The sequence below is a fragment of the Bidens hawaiensis genome, unplaced genomic scaffold (genome assembly GCF_021521415.1).
Source record: "Bidens hawaiensis isolate Kalapana, Puna unplaced genomic scaffold, B.hawaiensis_p1.1 tig00038581_1, whole genome shotgun sequence".
In the NCBI taxonomy this organism is placed as follows: Eukaryota; Viridiplantae; Streptophyta; class Magnoliopsida; order Asterales; family Asteraceae; genus Bidens; species Bidens hawaiensis.
Window position 1 is genome coordinate 40,524 of NW_027505564.1, and position 18,958 is coordinate 59,481.

Below are 18,958 nucleotides of genomic sequence, written 5' to 3' on the forward strand. Positions count from 1 at the left end.
GCGGCAAAGAAAGAACGTCTTTTGAAACGAGCTCAAGCCGAGTCAGAAGGGAAACAGGTTGAAACCAAGAAACCAATTGTTGTGACGTATGATCTGAACCAGGGCCGGCCTAGGGGTGTGGCCGGGTAGTCTACGGCCACAGGCCCAACACCCCGCTATGCCCGAAAAAAAATTTTAGAAATTTTTTTATGCATTTTTTTAAAAAATAAATTATGTATAATCAATGTTTTAACATAATTTCATAACCACTAGATTGGTCTAGTGGCAAAAAGGTAAGACATCTAACCAAGAGGTTGTGGGTTCTAGTCTTAGTTAAGACATTTTTATGTTTATTTTTATACATAAGTTTTTAACACAACTCAAATCATAACTAAATAGTAAGTAAGCCACTTAAAATAAAATTGTTTAAACCCAAAAAAAATGTTTCTTTTACTTAAGGCCTAAAAAAATTTTCGCCTTTGGCCCAAAAAAAATTTCATCTTTTCAGAGCCGGCCCTAGTCTAAACCACGTCACATACCTAATTGAGCAGAACAAGGCACAGTTGGTGATCATTGCTCATGATGTTGATCCGATTGAATTGGTTGTCTGGCTTCCACCACTCTGCAGAAAGATGGAAATCCCATACTGCATCGTTAAAGGGAAATCAACTAACAATATTATCTATATTTAATTGATATACATGCCAACTATACAATATCTATTATTTAGTTCCAATCTTTATTTTTCATCTTATTCATCTTCAAAGTTTACTCCAAATCTTCATCATCTTCATAATATTCATCACCATCAACGGTAGATTCTTTTGGTGTTTTGTTTTCCATCATAACATCTAAAAAAACACATATAATTGTATTAATATTTAAGTAAAAACACATATCGGTTCGGTTCGTTTTTTTTCGGTTTTTTAAAAATGGAAAACCGAAACCGAAAATTCGGTTTTTCAAAAAAACAAAAAGTTAACCGTCGGTTAATAATCCGGTTCAATTTTTTCGTTTAATTCGATTCTGATTCGGTTAATTCGATTTTCTATTCACCCCTAGACCCTGGTGGTGGGTTTGTAACAAATGTTTCTGGAATTTTAAAAATCTCTCTTTTAAAGGGACATTTTTGAGGATTTTTCTTAGGTTAATATACACCATTAAAACTTTGAAATTATTATTTATCATTATATGTGTCTTGTTTTCCCACACGATTATTATCTATAATATATATAAATGAAAACATACAAATCTTATGTGTCGCGATGTTTTCGCTCCTCCTTTTTTGAAGTCACCAGATTTACTTGATTTTTTAAATGGAGGATTCTCATGCATTTGACCCGAATTCACGGGTATAAGTCTCATCAAACTCAAATATTTCTTAAACGAGTTATAACATCTCATTAAATTAAAAACTAATTTCATCAAATATTTGATATAAAAATCCTATAAAGTAGGGATCTACCAATAATTAATATACGATTTATTTTAATTTATATATTATTTATAATTAAAAAACCAATTTTATAGTAAAAAAACAAACTGGTCTTGGATCTTATCAAACTCTTATATCTTTTAAACCGAGTTATAACATCTCATTTATTTATGAAACAATTTATCATGAAACCATTAGTATATTATTAACTTTCATACAATAAAAAATAATAATTCAAAAAATAAACAAATATTAGAAACAACTAATATAAAACAATTCTTACGGAGGATAAAACTAGTTATACTATATATGATTCGATCATATGCTAATTATTTATAAAACGTGTACATTTTTTTATATATTTTTTTAAAAAAAAAAAGAAAAGAAAAGAGAATCTTGATGAGAAATTAGTTTCAAGTGTTTTTGGAATATTGAAGTCAAATTGTACAAGGAACCATACAACTTTGAAGGTCCTTTGTTTTATTGGATATTCATTCATTCTCTCCGTCAACAAGGTACCCTTTTTCCGGTGTTTACTTTTTAACTTTCAACTTATCTTCTTCATGTGGGTTTTGTTTCAATTACTTCTTTTAGGTTTTTGATTCATGGGTGTCATCTGTTTGATCAAATCATCATTTTTTCTTGATGATATTTGGGGCTTTATTCATGTGGGTCTTGTGATATTTATCTTGATGTCTTATGTTTATGTTTTCTTTGGTTGGTTTAACTGTTAACAAACAATCTTTAACATTAATTCAACACCAATATGTGAAAAAGGTCAAAACTTTGTTAACTTTCATCATTTTACTACTTGATTTGTCTAATTGTCTTGTATTTCATTGTTGTTCATACTTTTCAGGGCTCGTATTATCGTGTATAAAGATCAAGTATGTTTGGGCACAAGAAACCGCAACCTGGTTCCAACCCGTTTGACTCTGATGACGAGATTGACAAACGGTCAACCGTAAAACCGTCCAAAAGAACTTCATCTGACCATTCTTCAAATCCCACGAATTCAAACACCGCCGCGCTTTTTGACGATGGTGGGATTAACAAAGGGACATCATTTGCATCGAGAAACAAATACAAGAACGATTTTGTTGATTCCGGCGGTTTAGAGAACCAAAGTGTGCAAGAACTGGAGCATTATGCTGCATACAAGGCTGAAGAGACTACAAAGGCTGTGAATAGTGCGTTAAGAGTTGCGGAGGATATTAGAGAAGGTGCTAAAAACACGTTGATTACGTTGCACCAGCAGGGTGAGCAGATTAACCGAACTCACATGGCTGCAGCCGACATTGAGCAGGATCTCAGTAGGGTAAATGGCTCGGTTTTGTTTCGTTTGGTTTTCAGCATATATCTGATTATTTTGTTTATTTAGGGGGAGAAGCTGTTAGGGAGTCTTGGCGGCATTTTTTCTAGGACGTGGAAGCCGAAAAAGGGTCAGGCAATAAAAGGACCTACGATAATTAGAGGTAATTAAGCGTAATTAAGTCATGTGATTAGAATTGTCAATGGGAAAATTTTTAGTGTTTTAGCGAGCTTTGGTGATTTTGCAGATGACCCTGATAGAAGAAAAGGTAACCATTTGGAGCAACGAGAAAAACTTGGACTTACAACAACTCCAAATAAGGGACCGTCATGTTCAAGAACTCCACCTCCTGAATCTGCGGATGCAATGCAGAAAGTTGAGGTATTATAATTATCCTCGAAAGTCATGAGCTTTTTGAACCTTCGACTGACGATTGTTCTTGTGAAAAAAAGTTGTCTTTTTGTCTTTGAATTCTCACAAACATCCATTAACAGTATGAGAAAGCAAAACAAGACGACGGTCTGTCTGACTTGAGTGACATATTGGGAGAACTTAAGGAAATGGCTGTTGACATGGGTTCTGAGATTGAGAGGTTAGCGTTTTCTACGAGGTTATTAATGTCATGTTTGAAAAGTTTAAAGGTTGAATGTTTTCTGAAAGTTGGTTCATATTGTGCAGGCAAAACAAAGCCCTGAATCCTCTTCAAGATGATGTTGATGAGATCAATTTTAGAGTGAAAGGCGCCAACCAACGTACTCGCCGCCTGCTTGGAAAATAGATCCTGCAGTGATTTCAGTTGCCGATTCTTAAAACGATAATTGTGCTATGTTAAAACTTAACTCCTTACTGTTGTTGATTACTTTGTTATGTACTGCTTGTTAGTTGTTATGGTTAATCAGGGTTGACTTTTTTTTATTTGTCAATCTCATTATATGAGTTGAATGGATTAAGGATATTTTGTCTGAATGTCTTCTATCAATTAGCCTGAAATCACTTATTGATTTCACATGAGTTTTCATCTACAACATGACTCAACTGCGATTTCAAATTTAACCGATTTCACATAAGAATTTGTCTGTATTAAAGTTGGTTTAACAACAATCACGTCTAGCAATAGGATTAGCGGTAGCATTAGGGTGCCTAAAACTCCTCATCAACAGTCTTACACAAGATATACAAAATTGTATTTACAAAATCTCATTCCTTAACATCTCCATTGAATAAATACCGTACTCAATCCCTGACTGCACGACCTTGTCCACGTGGCATTTTCTTTGACGCCAAATCTTCAACATCCTTGAGCTGATAATAATGAGGCGCTATTTCCACAAGCCACTCGGGTTTTAGCTCGCTCACTTGTCGCATATACTCCTTGGTTGTCAGCACTAGCTCGTGGTATACCACCCACCTTGGAAGTACCTTAACAAGCAAAACCCAAACAATAACAAGATTAATAACTACACATACACCTTACAATTCAAATGATTTGAAGGTTTCTTTATAATATAAACAGAAACTAAACTACCTGAGCTAAACCAGAGCTGGGATGTATATAAACCGTCTGAGGATGTTTAACGGTTCTGTAAGCACCATTCTTTTGCATCTTTGCTGAGTGAGGGAAGTATCCTAGAAAACATAAAGAACGGGCTTAGTAAACAATAATGGTTTTATTTTTACTTAAAAATAATCTCAAGTATTCAGTTTTTGAACAACCTGAGGTTATGGCCTTCTTGATCGCTTCCAAATCTCCCGGGTTCGATGTTAACTCGATTTCAACTCTTTCTAGAAGCCCCTCCAACTGATCTCTTATGTCTCGGGCCCGCTTCATACTCCTGACCTGGATGTAATTCTCATAGCACCACTGAGTAGAAAAGTTTGTTTCTCTCCACGAACTGTAAACCTATAATGGTTACATTTTTATAAGAAATATGAACGTTTTATAATACAAGTGTGTGTATTTACTATTTAGTATTTACCAACATACCTTAAGCAAAGCGATGTGATCTCCAACATTACCCATATGAAAATTCAAACGCGCATTATCAGCATGAACTTGTTTATCTTTCGGACGATAAAAAATAGAACTACCGATCGACAGCATGGCAGCAATTGAAATAATCTCATCCGAGCATTGATATTTCTCAGATGCGACAATCATCTTAGACAACATAGGATCAAGTGGGAATTCAGCCATCTTTCTACCCACTTTTGTCAACTCACCTTTTTTATTAAGTGCACTTAACGCAAAAAGCAGCTCCAAAGCTTTAAGTAAAGCCTCAGCAGGCGGTGGATCCATAAAGTCAAAGTTCAACAAATCATGGATCCCGAGACTCTTCAAACTGAGAACCACATTGGCGAGGTTGGTTCTTTGGATCTCGGGAACCGTGTTATCATCTAAATCATTAAAATAATTGTAAGCAGTGTACAGTCTAAAACACTTCCCGGGCCCTGTTCGTCCAGATCGACCAGCTCGTTGATTTGCAGATGCTTTTGAAATGGGAGTGATGAGTAACGACTCCATTCCCGTACGCGGGTTGTAAGATTTCATCTTAACGAAACCCGGGTCGATCACGTATTTAATACCATCAATTGTTAATGATGTTTCTGCAATGTTAGTAGCAAGGACCACCTTGCGGGCCCCTTCGGGAGTTGGTTCAAATATCTTGGCTTGAAGTTCAGTTGGGAGATTTGCATAAATGGGGCATATTATTAGTTCTGCTATTTTGCTACCTAACCCACGGGTTCGGTGCTTAAGGATCTCTTCGGCTGTTTCGATCTCCTCCTGACCGGTGAGGAAGACCAGTATGTCACCATCGCCAGGTGGCTGAGTGACATGAATCTGAAGAGCTGTGACAATTGCAGCATCCAAGTAATCAGCTTCGGGTGCTTTGGTGTAATTTATCTCTACGGGAAATCTTCTTCCGGGAATTTTGAAAATTGGGGCAGAATCGAAATAGTCACTAAATTTCTCGGCATCAAGAGTGGCACTTGAGATGAGTAACTTGAGGTCGGGACGAAACCGAGCTATATCCTAACAAAATAAAAACGGATATGTGGGTCAAATTATGTATATAGGAAATTTTCTATAAACTCAAAAAATGATTGAAAATATGCTGGGGTGCGAGATTTAGATATACCTTAACTAAACCGAACAAGATATCGGTCGACAATGTCCTCTCGTGAGCCTCATCCACCATCACAACACTGTTTTCAATTTAATTAATACTAGTTAGCCAGTATGTACAAATAAAACAGTAAGGCCCCGTTTGTTTTTTTTAGAGATTTAAGTCTGAATCTGAATACCACATCTGAATGTTAAGAGGTGGTTCAAATGTCTGAAATCTGAATCATTAAGAGGTGGAGGCTAGAGACGAACCTCTAGTCGTCGGAGATGGAGCCTAGTCTCCGGGTTAGAAGTTAATGGAGGCCGGAGACAAATGTATGTTTTTTTGGGTTAAGAGGTTTTCAGACCCACTAAAAGCTCTTACTGGTTCAGATTAAGACGCTGAACCTCTTAATGCCAGAAAAAAAACAAACAGCCCCACGTCTGATTACGTCTGACCGAATCAGACGTTTTCCTCTATTCAGAGAAAAGAGGCAAAAACAAACAGGGCCTAAAAGTCGAATTACTGGTGGCACAATGGGTGCATGGGTGTGTTGGTTAAAGGGGGTAAATGTTCAACTTTTTTCAATCACTTGACCCATTTCTATTTTACTATGATTTTAAGTTTACCAATGTTAACCGTTAAATATAAAACAAAAGGCTGAAATTATCACATTCGATAGGTGATGAAGAAAAGATACCTGTAACTTGCAAGATCAGGTTCACCAAGAAACTCTCGAAGTAACATGCCATCAGTCATATATTTGAGCACTGTCTTGTCAGAGGTGCAGTCTTCAAAACGTATTGAATAGCCAACCTGAAACCATATGACAAATATTTAAAATTACCATATTACAAGCCGAAAACAAAATTCAAATTAATCCAGTCAATTTTAAGACTCAAACAAACAACTTTAATTTACAAATTGTTCGCTATTAAAAAGTAATTACAAGAACATCCTTTCACATCTTAACCAGATAGTGTGTGTGTGTGTGTGTGTGTGTGTGTAACACCCTAATCATTTTAAAGCTTACATTGAAGAGTTTTCTATGGTTAGTTCATTAGTAGCAAGTGAAGGACTGACTGATTGCTTGATAAGAGTTTGGGAGCAGTTCTCTATATCAGTTCAGATTACTTTAAAATGTAAGGTTGTAGAGCTTATTTAGTAATCCATTTGTAAGCAAGTTCATTAGATGTTGAAGTCAGAATATTTAAAAGCATTTGACGTAATATATAGTGTGTATTATCGAGAAAACATGCATTCTTTAAGTTCAATTCAGTTAAACAAACCAGTGGCCAAGTCATGAACCACTTAGGTAGTTAGGTTTTATGATGTTCAAGCAAACTGAGTCAAATAAACATTGATGGATAAACTTTATGTAATATCTTGCTATAATGAAGCATCTAGAAATGCATAGACGTTTTAATCCGGTAGATGCTTTATATAGCCTATTGTAGTTATTGAGCAAACAAAGTAACTAACACATTGTTAAGCAAATTTGTAAGTTGTTTCTGTTGTAGTATAAGCAAAATTTCATACGTGATGATTTATAATCAATTAGTTGTATATGAAAGTTCATATTCAGCCATTTTAGCATAAATAAAGCAATGATTCATAGAGAGAGTAGACATTACAAAACACTTAAGTCAAGCACAATACATACCTCATGCCCGAGTTTGACTCCCATTTCTTGAGAAACTCTAGCAGCAACACTCATCGCAGCAACTCGTCTTGGCTGTGTACACCCGATCTGCATGAAACAGAAAGGACATGTAAAAAAAGAATCATAGCTTTCATTATAATGCCAAAATTCACCCATTATCATATCCCCATGAAGCATCAAAATCATGTTTTTAAAAGAAACATGCTGTTGCAGAAAAATAAGAATGAAAATAAAGAAGCTTGGTATTTGCAAACATACCATTCCACGTTTGGTGTATCCAGCTTCATGGAGATATTGTGGTATCTGAGTAGTCTTCCCAGAACCGGTCTCACCAACAATGACAAGAACCTAACAAAACCCAGATACAAACCCAAAATCATAAGCAAATAATTTGGTAACAGAAAACAACCAACATGTAATGCAAAGAGTTCAAGTAGACCTGATGATCTTCAACAGCTTGGAGCAATGATTCCCGATAGGGATACATAGGTAAAGTTTTTCTGTCAGCCTGAAGACCAAACATAAAATCACATGTTAGAACAAAATAATTCATCTAAAAAAGAATATAAAGTATATTAATAAAGCAATATACCAATCAATGTTTCAGAAATGAAGGGAATGTACCAGAAGCTTCTCATGCGCTGATTTTGCCATTGATTTTTCCTGTTCCTCTTGATATGCTTCATCATCAACCTGTAAATTACAGAAACTCGATAAATTAACGATTAGGTGAAAACCAATAAAGAAATATCACACCACGATAAGTAGAGTTCCTACATTTACACCACCCATGACTTGACCCTGTATGAACTCGATCTGGTCCTCAAACACGAAACTGTCGAAGAAAATAAACAAATGAGATTGATCATATCCATTGGTTGCCATATTTAAACAACCTCAAAAAAAATCTCAAAGGTGTAACTACAAAAAGCTTACTCGTAATTTTCGGACTGCGTTTTGTTCTTTGACCCGTACTTTAGTGTTGCTTTACCTGCGAATTGATTACTCATTAGCTAACAAGTTAGTGATTACAGATTAAATATTAGCCTAGGTACTAAGAGCATACCAATCTGATGATCCTCCCATGCTTCTTGTTCAGCAAATGGATTCATCTTATCTCCATCTTTTGAGTCTCTGAAGTATTAGCAAACAAAATTTATTTAATTTCAAGTAATAGCATAAAGAAATAAGAAAACAAAGTAGTGTGTTTGCATGTAGGAACATGCTATAACATGGACTGATGAACATTGGATTTTTACCTGTAACGCTCCATAGCTACAGCAAATCTTTTCTCTTGATTTACACCACCTTCTTCATCATAAGCATCAGGCATCCGATACTGCATTGTGAAATGAATTAAACAATCAGTAGAAAAATAAGACTATAACATAAATAGCAGCTAGTATCTGTTTACTAAAAACTTACCTCGTTAATGTTATCATCCTCTTGAGACCGCTTCTGCACCAGGTCATATATTTGCTTTTTATATCTGTAAAAATAGAAGACAAGTATCAGGAAGTGAGAAAACTTAAAATAGATATTTAGTACAGAAAATCATCATGCACACAACAAAATGCATTCAGATGCAAAAGAAAGTAAGAAATAGTGACACACTTACCAGAAAATATATAAAATTTACATATATGTATACATTTTGACAAGGTAGGAGTGCCAAAAGTTTGTTTAAAGTTATAGATGTTATCAGTGCCGAATTACACGCCAACATTACTTATATTATAAGTTTGACAAAACAACAAAAACAAGAAAGAAAAAAAATAGCTTGGCATGAATAACACAAACTGAGATGTGATATGTTCATATTAAACCAATTCATTAATTAGCATGTATAGGCCACAAATGTATTCCAGGCTAGTACAGATTTCACCTAATAAAGATTTAAGAGAATTACCTATTTTCACGCTGTTCAACTTCTGATAGTTTGGTATTCCCAAATAGATACTGCTCATCTTCAATATCGTCTCTGAAATTGAAGAAAAAAATAGGTGAACAAAAGGAGAACAAAATAACACGTTCATAAGTTAGAAAACTGAATGTGAAACAATATTCTAAATATACCTGATTTCCTCCAATTTTTTCTGCTCTCTTTTCTTGAGATATTCCTGCCTCGAAACTTTCCTGAAAAAGGATAGAAGAAACTTTTCAAGTTAAAATCCTCCAAGTGAAGAACATTTTTTCTTTAGAAAATCTTGTTTAAAACATGAGATCTTCAACTGCTTAACTTCTTAGTTACTACAATAATTCAAATCATTTAACTGTTTCAACCAATCATGTTATTTGGGTATCACACTTGGTGTGAAGAAATATAAAACTTAAAATCTAATATAACAATAATATTCAAAGGGTTTCTAGCAAAAGCTCAGTTCAGACCTTAAAGCTCCAATGTCATCTTCTTCCAAAGCATTGGCTCTCCTAATTGCCTCTTCTGTTGTCACAAAAGAAAAAAAAATAAAAATAAGTATTAACATTTTCATAGATTTTTGTGATAGAAAAATAGTAATATTTTCATAATTACCTTCTTCCCTCTTGGATAACTTCTGCTCTGTCAGCTGTTAAATAAGATAAAAGAAGTTAGGAACATTAGCACATAGCTTATTTCTCCATCCATCAGTCAAACATATGCAATCATAGTTGTCAAATGACTGAATAACCAAATCAAGATCTTATAATAGTTAATCATAGTAGTAAACAACGTATAAATGCTTGAAAACCCATAATTTAATTCATACTGATTTAAGCAAACCTTTGTGGTCCTTGCAGCATCTTTTTCCCTTAGATGACGCTCCAACTCCACCCTTTCTTGTTGATCACGCAGTCTTTCTTCTTCAGACTGTAACACCAACACAAGTTTGGAATTAATATTTGACCAAAGAATTACCACAAAATATCTGAAAATAAACAATATCAGGTAATTAACTAAACTGCGTTTTGATGCCAAAACACTAATAATATGTCAGATACCTCAGAATCATCTGACTCATCACGTGAAACTTTTTGTTTAACTCGTCTTGCTTCTTTCAAATTCACAACTCCCTGCAGCACAACATATCATAATCAGTATCAACTATTACACAAGACACCAATACACCAGCTTACAATAAAAAAGATCAAATTTATTATGTACAGGCATTCATACCGCGTCATCTTCATCTTCTTGGGCTTCACTCTTCTTTCTGAAACGTTTCTCTTTTTTGTCAGTCTTTTTAGGCTTCACAGAGCTGCCAGGGTCACCATTGTCGTCATCATCATCAGCCTCCAATAGCTTGTAAGTCCTCTGCTTTTTGGCTAGCATTGCAGCAGCCTCTTCTTGTTGTCGATAAAGCTATTAAAAAATATTATTATAACAATTAGGTACCATGGAAATTACCCTAAAAAATCAAAGAAGGCTGATAACACTAACAGACCATTTGAATAACACAAAAAGAAAAACAATGGAAACTCACATTTGATCCAGAACTCTTACGATCAACCTTTCGAAAGAGTTCTTCAGCAAAAGTTCGTGTGTCGTTTAAATTAGACACCCCCATGTCTTTCAGATTATCAAACACATCAGAAGGTGATGAAGCTTTCTTAGCTGAAATGGATTAAAGAAAAAAAGCAACAAATATCTATCAAAACCTGATAAAACAATATGGCGTAACAACTTAACAACAATATATGTAAACAATTAGGTTCAAAGATGCCTTACCTAAACTAATCATGTATTGGACCACAGTTGGTTGTGAGTATCCCAAGAGAGAGATCAACTTATCTGACACCCAGGTCTTCAAGTCACTCCCCATATCTAACTACATTCAAAAGACACCAAAACACAATTATACAGCAAATAATAGCCATATAGCAAGACAGACACAAAAAAGTATTGACAATAATGCAATAATCAAAATCCATAACATCAGTAAATCATGTAAGCAAAAGCTGGTCTGGAGACGTTGAATTTTACTATTTAGAGCATTCAAATTGGAGCCTTCAGCTCAAAAACCTCCAACATCCAACTCTCTCGCTCTCTATCTTACTAACAAAGAATTATATTATTATTTTTCCTCTTTTTGACGCGCTCACAACAAATTCTAGAAAGTTGAATAAGAGCCTCTAAAAATAGAGGTGTACTTTAGTTTTCTATACTTTTTTTCTATTGTAGACAATCCAATGGGGGTGTTCTAGTCATTTACTCTGTATTTTCCTCTACATTATACAGAAAGTATTGGATAGACTCCAATGTGCATGCTCTAAGAAGGTCAAATTTGGTTTCTCAAGAACAATCATCTCCAATTGTTTAATTCACTCTTTCACTAATTCTCACTGCTCCTCTCCTCAATACTTGTTAGGCATGTTTCTCTTAGAAAACAAGTTAAAAAAATCAACATACTTCCATGAAATTTCAGTTACAAATAGAGCTGTATACAAACTGAACGTTCAGCGAACAATTCGTGAACCGGGAGGTTCATATAAGTTCACTCGTTAATAAATGAACGAACACGAACTTGCTTCGTTTAGAAAAATTAACAAACATGAACAGAGGTCGCGTTCGTTCATTTGTGTTCATGAACGTTCGGTAATTTTTTCATTTATGTTCGTTTACGTCCCTTTGTTTATGTTCGTTAGTTAAAGGTTTGTTTCATATATTTAGTATTTAGTAGAATAGGCTTTGCGATTCAAAAAGGGGATAGCGGCGCAGCTTGTTGCTCGCTTACCCATTATCCAGATGTAGCTCAGTTTGTGTTATATATAAATTTAACTGAAAAAAAAAAAAAAAAAAGAGTAATTTTTACCAAAATATATTTTCTCAATATTTTATTTGTAATAACAAACCTAACATTTAAATATAAATTCTATAACTTTATTGTTTATGTTCAGCTCGTTTCGTTAAAGGTAGGTTTGTTTGTTTGTTTTATTAAGTCTTCCTTCAACTAACAACAAATCTAACTCGTGCTTCATTGACATTACTAAAATAAAACCACCAATTGGAGGATGATTATTACTATTATTATCTCAAGTTCTTAACTTAATACTTAATTAAGTTGATTATAATACTGTTTTTTTTATTTAAATAGTACATGTTCGTGAACAAGTTTAATGCTAAACAAACGAACATGATCAAGGCTTCATTCGGTTCGGTAGTTTACAGGATAGGGAGCTAATTATCCTAATAATAATGCGAAATATTAAGGAATTTGATTCACAGCAGTGGACATACAGACATACATACATAATAATAATAATAATAATAATAATAATAATAATAATAATAATAATAATCTGAATCTGAAAACGAAGATGAGTTGATTTCTAACCTGTAATTTGGATTTCGATGAACAAAAACCCTAATTAATTCCAGCAGCAGGATCTCGAATTTGTTAGTAATAGGATTTATTAACCGACCCGAAACCTTATTATTATTCTAGTTGCGATTAATATGAGCCTCGTTTCTTTTGAAGACCCGCGTAAGTTATGGGCCTATAGCCATATATGTATAAGAGTTCGATAATTTTAATTGCTTTTAAAATATTTTTAAACTAGGTTCGTACCCATGTTACACACGGGTTGACATTAGATATGTAACAAAATGTATATAAACTACCATACAATATCATAATATATATAATAAACCATAAGATATCATCAAATTTACAACCCAAAATATATCATATATCACTATATTTGAGATATAGATAAGAATATTGTCTACATAAAAACTTACTAGCTACACAAACTTAAGTTTATAACAAAAGTCATGACAAATATATAGATGTTAACATTCTTATACCGACATGATATTCAAAATTTCCGTCATCAAAACAGAATCATCATGCACTAAAACCTGAAAAAGACAAACAAACCATGGAAGTCAATTAACTATTAACAAAAAGGTTACTAACATATATCATAAAGACTAAATGTAAACATAAATATGTATATACTTTTGTTATAATACACACAAAATGTGAAAATGTAACACAACACAACTTTATAGTCACAACAAATGCATCAAATGGTTAAAAAAAATCATAGAATTTTGAAACTATAATATTATTGTAACAAACATATTAAACATAAGAACTACAACAATAGAAGATCTAAACATGTGAATTCAACTTACCAAACATCATATTCATCCACAATCCACCAACAAAACAAAACTGCCATAACAACCTACAAAACAAAAAAATAAACGATTTTAGCAGTTTATTGTACGTTTTAGGAATTTATATTTATAAATTAATGTAATAACATAATCAACCAAAACATAGCAAACAATAAACTAAATATTTAGACTAACTAAGTAAATAAACAACTTATTGAATAATTGTTACCTTAAACTTCAACATCAGAATCCAAATAACTTTGTAAATCATCAAAATCGGACTCATAATTTTGACAATCTAACAACCATTTCACTTTCTGACCGACCTCCTCTTCCAAATCAAAATGTGCCCTGTGTTTTCTCTCATTCGAAAGCTTCAACTCATCCAAATCTCTTAATAGGAAAAGATCATTGGATTGCAAAATTGTATTTGGCATAACAATCTTCTGTTGGCCGTTGACATACTTTATAACAACTAAATTCTGGAAAGGATAAAAATACCACTCACTAACATTGACAACCGGAAGAACCTCTTGATCATGTTGTAAAATATCTTCTCGTATAGCATTCATCAGCGAGTTCTCTTCATCAGTTAGAACTACTTTTCGATTGCCAGCGGCGAAGATTTGGTACTTGTTGAGAATTCCAAAAGACATAACAGAGTGGATGTTATACTTGTAAATTACGGAAATATCACTGATAAGGAACTCATATCTGTTGTAATCGGTGGAAAATTTCCAGTTAACAATTGTCGACATTGTTGAAGAAGACGAAAATTGTTTGGTGTTTGATTGAAGAAGTTAGGGTGTGATTGTTCATCTTTAAAAACCGTATAAATTAATAAAAATTAATGGCTGTTTATTGAATCAAGAAAACTAATTATTAACCCTATAGTTTCAGACTGTTTTTAAACATTATACCTATGTTTTTTTTTAAATACAAAATCTGGTAAATAGATATAATCCAATACATATCAAATAAGTTAGCCTACAAATATAAAGTTTAATCAAATATCGTATAAATATTTTTTTTTAACATTAATTTCCTAAAATATACTGAGTACAAGATAAAAGAGAAACATAAAAAATAAGAAAAAATAATGGATGATTAACAAACAAACATATACCTATAGTTAGACATAAAATAATTAACACAATCCTTTTATAATAAAAAGTTAAATGCAATTATAACTGTTGAAACATAAACGAAAATGAAATGTAAAAACTCATAAAAGGTTTCCAAATATTTCCTTATACACAACGTTTTTTGTTTCGTTAATCAACTGAGATTCTTTATCTAGTAAAACAATCTTAATACCTTCTCGAGTCTTAACTCTAGACAAAGCAACATAAAGCTAGCCATGAGTAAAAACCGGGTCTTTTAAATATAATCCAACACGCGATAACGATTGTCCTTGACTTTTATTTATAGTCATTGCAAAACAAACGGATATAGGAAACTGTCTTCTCTTTAACTTGAATGGAAGCTTCTTATCAGAAGGTGTAAGACTTATTCTGCTAATTAAAGTACGAAATCCTATATTTGTACCAGAAACAACCTTAGCTTCAATGACGCGTTTTCCCAAACTAACAACTTGTAGTATAGTTCCATTGCACAAACCTTTTTTCTGATTAATATTTATTAGTAACATAATAGAAACTCCCACCTTAAGTAACAAACGATGGTTTGGCATTCCAGACATCTTTATACCATTAAGGAAATCAGGAGAGTACAACGTGGGATCAAAATCTTCTGAGACACTTTCAACCTCATCGATACTATCTGAACTTAAGTATTCCATTTCTTGACCGGGAAAATATGATAACATACGATCATTAATTTCTTGAACCACCTCATTTAAGGGAGAAAGCAACGCCCGTTCTTGAAAGTAAGTAAGATCGTTAAACCTTTCTAACATAGAAGGATAAACAAAGTCTATTAAATCAGACATAGGATCAAGGGAATGTTTTATTAGAAGGTCATCTGGAATTGATATAGTTGTTTCACCGTCATTCGGACCACCAAGATTACCTTCACCAATATCCAACAACCAATCAGCAAATTTTTGAATCTCTAAAGTGTTTGTCATTTGAGAACCAAGAGTCAACCTGTAACATCCCGAAATTTCCAAAATAATATCAATTATATTACCTAATAATAGAGGGAAAGTTTACTCGGGTTATCAGGAAATAAATAAAAGAATAGGAGTTGGTATGGGTCGGGCTAGTGTCGGGTAATGGATGTGGGTTATGGACTTGGATTAATAGAGATGGGTTAAATGAGAATGGGCCTTAGGTCCATGGGATTTCAGGGATATAAATACCCTAACACCCCAAAATATCTTCATTTCTATCATTATCCAAACACACACACACCCACACACACACGCCACAACTTCGCCGGCCGAGCCAAGGGAAGAATCGGGCAGGTCCGAGAGAGGGCAATTAGTGTGCTAGCAAGTTAAACGAGATCCAAACAAGCTCAAAAAGGTATGATTCTTGATCTTTGAGGTTTAAAGATCCAAGCTTTTTAGTGTATAAGCGACCAAAAATGGTCGGGAAGCGTAGTGGGTGATATTGAACCATAGCAAGGGTGTTAAAATCGCTCAAAATGCTGAAAAGAAGCCGATCAGCGGCTGTCTGGGCAACTTCGCCTGATCTGGGCAACTTCGCCTTCAACGCGATGAACTTCGCCTGTAAGCTAAGTTCGCCTGATGAACTTCGCCTGCAAGCTAAGTTCGCCTGATGGCAACTTCGCTGTAAAGTTAAGTTCGCCTAACTGGTAACTTCGCCTGAGGCCAAGTTCGCCTGATGGCAACTTCGCTGTAAAGCTAAGTTCGCCTAAGGTTAACTTCGCCTAGAGCTAAGTTCGCCCGAGGGTTAACTTCGCCTAAAGTCAAGTTCGTTTAGAAAATAAATTAAAAATCTAATGAAAAATGTGTTAAGACAGTTAATGGAAATAAAATTTTTCCAAGCTGACCTGGCAGCTCGACCCCAGCCAGGGGCTCTGCCCCTTGGACCCTGCTAGGGGCTGCCGCCCCTAGACCCCGCTGCCAGGGGCGCTGCCCCCGGACCCCCGTTCGTTGTGGGTCATATAAAGATAGAAATACATTGTGAGAAGTGATAGTTAATTGATACGTATACTTGTTATACAGTCAGCCGTGCACAACTGAAGAAAGGGATTACGATTAACGGTGAACGTAACCGTGTTCAGGTGAGTTTCTAGCCCCATTCCTTGTTATGTTTTCGGGGCTGTGTGCATACTCAATGTGATAGTTAATACACTTATCCTAAGAGATAAGTGTATGCCTTATGTGGATAATGTGAAATGTATGAATGATTGCTCGATGGTACGTGAACGATCTTCGGATATTGCACGTACTGTCAGGTTGTAACGCTATGTATAAGGTAAGTATGTTAGGTATGTTTATGTGTATGAACATGATGGAGATAATAGAAGAAAGAAATGATAATGTATGGTTGTATGGTTACGAAAAGGGTACCGAGCCCTACTAAAACTCGAGGTATGATGTATGGTTGTATGGTAACGAAGAGGGAATCGAACCCTACTAATATTTGGGAACTAGGGAACCGAACCATACCAATATCCGAGAAAAGAGGTGTATGTCGTGTATGACATATGTGATAGATACGAATGATTGTCTGACGGTACGTGAATGATCTTCGGATATTGCACGTACTGTCAGGATATAAATAAAGATATTAATATTGCGTGTAATGTAAGGATGATGTATGAACATTATGAATGAAAGCTTGTCGGTACGTGAACGATCTTCGGATATTGCACGTATCGTCAAGGGAAGTGATTAGCTCCTTACATGGATATTAAATAATAACGTATAGATAGTGTTCATTTTATGGAAAGTATGGTGTTCCTTTTATGGAAAGTATGGTGTTCCTTTTATGGAAAGTATGGTGTTCCTTTTATGGAAAGTATAGTGTTCCTTCTATGGATAGTAAAGTGTTCCTTCTATGGAAAGTATACAGAGTGTTCCTCCTATGGAAATTATATATAGTATGGTAATGGTAATGGTTCTTTTAATAGATATTACGTGACGATCCTCCTATGGATATTTATACGAGGTTAAGATAGTAATATGTGTCTTCGGATACGGGAAGAAATATATGGGAATAAATTGTATGTATGGTAGCAAGTATGTAGGTAGAGCAGAAGGGCAACTAGTGAAGTATGGATATGTATCTACAAATATGTATGTATGTGTATGTATTGTATGGCATTCGATTAACTAGAACTCACTCAGCGTAGCTGACTTTTAGTATGCACGCAGGTGAGCTGATTACAGAGCTAGCATGAGGATGACACACGGCATGGATTGAACGGCTGGCATCTGAAGAAAGAAGTAAAGATGTTTTAAAAATAAAGTTTTGTGTTATGGTATCAAAGAAAAGATTTAATGTTTTGTAACAAATGATTGATGTTTTATATTCCGCGAAAAGTTTTAATAAACTCTGATTTGAAGAACTGTGTTTATGAGTAAATCCGACACGAAAGTAGGGCCACCGGGTTCGGGGCCTTACACAACCTCATGTTCTTTGTTAGTTTCAAAACCTTACACTTTGACCATATGTAAGAAGAACTAATTGTTGCATTGACACACTCGTTTCTTGTTCCATTCTGTACAACAGGTAAAATCTGTCTGAAATCACCCCCAAGAACAACTACCTTACCTCCAAACAATGATTCAGAAGTGTTTGCCAAATCACCTTTCATAACATCTTTTAGCGTTCTGTCCAACGCTTCAAACGCATGTTTATGAATCATTGGAGCTTCGTCCCAAATTATTAATGATGTTTTCTTCAATAAGTCAGAAACATCAGTATTTCTCTTAACCTGAAAATGTTGAATATGTAAACATTATATTAAATATAATAATTAAAAAAAGATAAATTAAATTGTAAAATAATAACTACCTAATAAAATTTATAATACTTACCTGACATTGGGAGTCCTCGGTAAGATTGATTGGAATGAGGAATCTTGAATGAGCAGTTCTACCGCCTTCTAATAATAAAGATGCTATTCCACTTGAAGCAACATTAAGAACAATTTCTCCCTTAGACCGAATTGAGGCGGATAAAGTTTTCCATAAGTATGTTTTGTCGGTACCTCCATAACCATAAACGAAAAAAACACCACCTTTTTTACGTATCCATGAGTCAAATATTTCGTTGTAAACGCCTTTTTGTTCAGAAGTTAGAGATATATACAAATGCTTAAAATCATTTGTCAAAGCATCGGTATCATAAGCTAGTTCTTCCATCATAAGAGGATTCATTGAGGCAGATATAGATTCCTGATCTGGAAACGGCATGTGCGAAAA

The 18,958-nt window shown here is 34.4% G+C and overlaps 3 protein-coding genes across 3 annotated transcripts; 1 reads left to right on the forward strand and 2 right to left on the reverse strand.

Moving 5' to 3' along the window:
- The first annotated feature begins 2,146 nt into the window (after positions 1-2,146).
- On the forward strand, positions 2,147-3,642 carry LOC143613957 (SNAP25 homologous protein SNAP33-like). Its single transcript, XM_077087530.1, has 5 exons — positions 2,147-2,732; positions 2,796-2,889; positions 2,974-3,107; positions 3,221-3,318; positions 3,405-3,642. Exons 1-5 carry the CDS (start codon positions 2,304-2,306, stop codon positions 3,502-3,504), a joined length of 855 nt encoding a protein of 284 aa, XP_076943645.1. The 5' UTR covers positions 2,147-2,303; the 3' UTR covers positions 3,505-3,642.
- A 200-nt stretch (positions 3,643-3,842) lies between these two features.
- LOC143613956 (pre-mRNA-splicing factor ATP-dependent RNA helicase DEAH1-like) lies at positions 3,843-12,927 on the reverse strand. The gene is made up of 25 exons (XM_077087528.1): positions 12,806-12,927; positions 11,200-11,295; positions 10,955-11,085; positions 10,648-10,833; positions 10,473-10,544; positions 10,255-10,341; positions 10,027-10,060; positions 9,882-9,936; positions 9,570-9,629; positions 9,403-9,474; positions 8,919-8,982; positions 8,753-8,832; positions 8,560-8,627; positions 8,430-8,484; positions 8,271-8,328; positions 8,118-8,186; positions 7,933-8,001; positions 7,752-7,841; positions 7,494-7,580; positions 6,531-6,646; positions 5,864-5,930; positions 4,711-5,757; positions 4,440-4,626; positions 4,252-4,352; positions 3,843-4,145 (listed from the first exon to the last, which is right to left on the reverse strand). Exons 2-25 carry the CDS (start codon positions 11,291-11,293, stop codon positions 3,960-3,962), a joined length of 3,135 nt encoding a protein of 1,044 aa, XP_076943643.1. The 5' UTR covers positions 11,294-11,295; positions 12,806-12,927; the 3' UTR covers positions 3,843-3,959.
- A 2,023-nt stretch (positions 12,928-14,950) lies between these two features.
- Positions 14,951-18,949, reverse strand: LOC143613970 (uncharacterized). Its single transcript, XM_077087540.1, has 3 exons — positions 18,572-18,949; positions 18,161-18,468; positions 14,951-15,704 (listed from the first exon to the last, which is right to left on the reverse strand). The coding sequence occupies exons 1-3, from the start codon at positions 18,947-18,949 to the stop codon at positions 14,951-14,953; spliced, it is 1,440 nt and encodes a 479-aa protein (XP_076943655.1).
- Between the last annotated feature and the right edge of the window lie 9 nt (positions 18,950-18,958).

What these genes read in the sequence shown, in the direction of transcription:
- LOC143613957 (XM_077087530.1), top strand. Translation starts at nt 2,304, where the DNA reads ATGTTTGGGCACAAGAAACCGCAACCTGGTTCCAACCCGTTTGACTCT. An exon ending in TTGAGCAGGATCTCAGTAGG is followed by an intron (nt 2,733 to 2,795) that starts GTAAATGGCTCG and finishes TTGTTTATTTAG; the next exon opens with GGGGAGAAGCTGTTAGGGAG. An exon ending in ATGCAATGCAGAAAGTTGAG is followed by an intron (nt 3,108 to 3,220) that starts GTATTATAATTA and finishes ATCCATTAACAG; the next exon opens with TATGAGAAAGCAAAACAAGA.
- LOC143613956 (XM_077087528.1), bottom strand. Translation starts at nt 11,293, where the DNA reads ATGGGGAGTGACTTGAAGACCTGGGTGTCAGATAAGTTGATCTCTCTC. An exon ending in ATGCTGCAAGGACCACAAAG is followed by an intron (nt 10,061 to 10,254) that starts GTTTGCTTAAAT and finishes CTTATTTAACAG; the next exon opens with CTGACAGAGCAGAAGTTATC. An exon ending in TCTTGTTCGGTTTAGTTAAG is followed by an intron (nt 5,758 to 5,863) that starts GTATATCTAAAT and finishes TTATTTTGTTAG; the next exon opens with GATATAGCTCGGTTTCGTCC.
- LOC143613970 (XM_077087540.1), bottom strand. Translation starts at nt 18,949, where the DNA reads ATGCCGTTTCCAGATCAGGAATCTATATCTGCCTCAATGAATCCTCTT. An exon ending in CCGAGGACTCCCAATGTCAG is followed by an intron (nt 18,469 to 18,571) that starts GTAAGTATTATA and finishes CAACATTTTCAG; the next exon opens with GTTAAGAGAAATACTGATGT. An exon ending in AAACTAACAAAGAACATGAG is followed by an intron (nt 15,705 to 18,160) that starts GTTGTGTAAGGC and finishes GGGATGTTACAG; the next exon opens with GTTGACTCTTGGTTCTCAAA.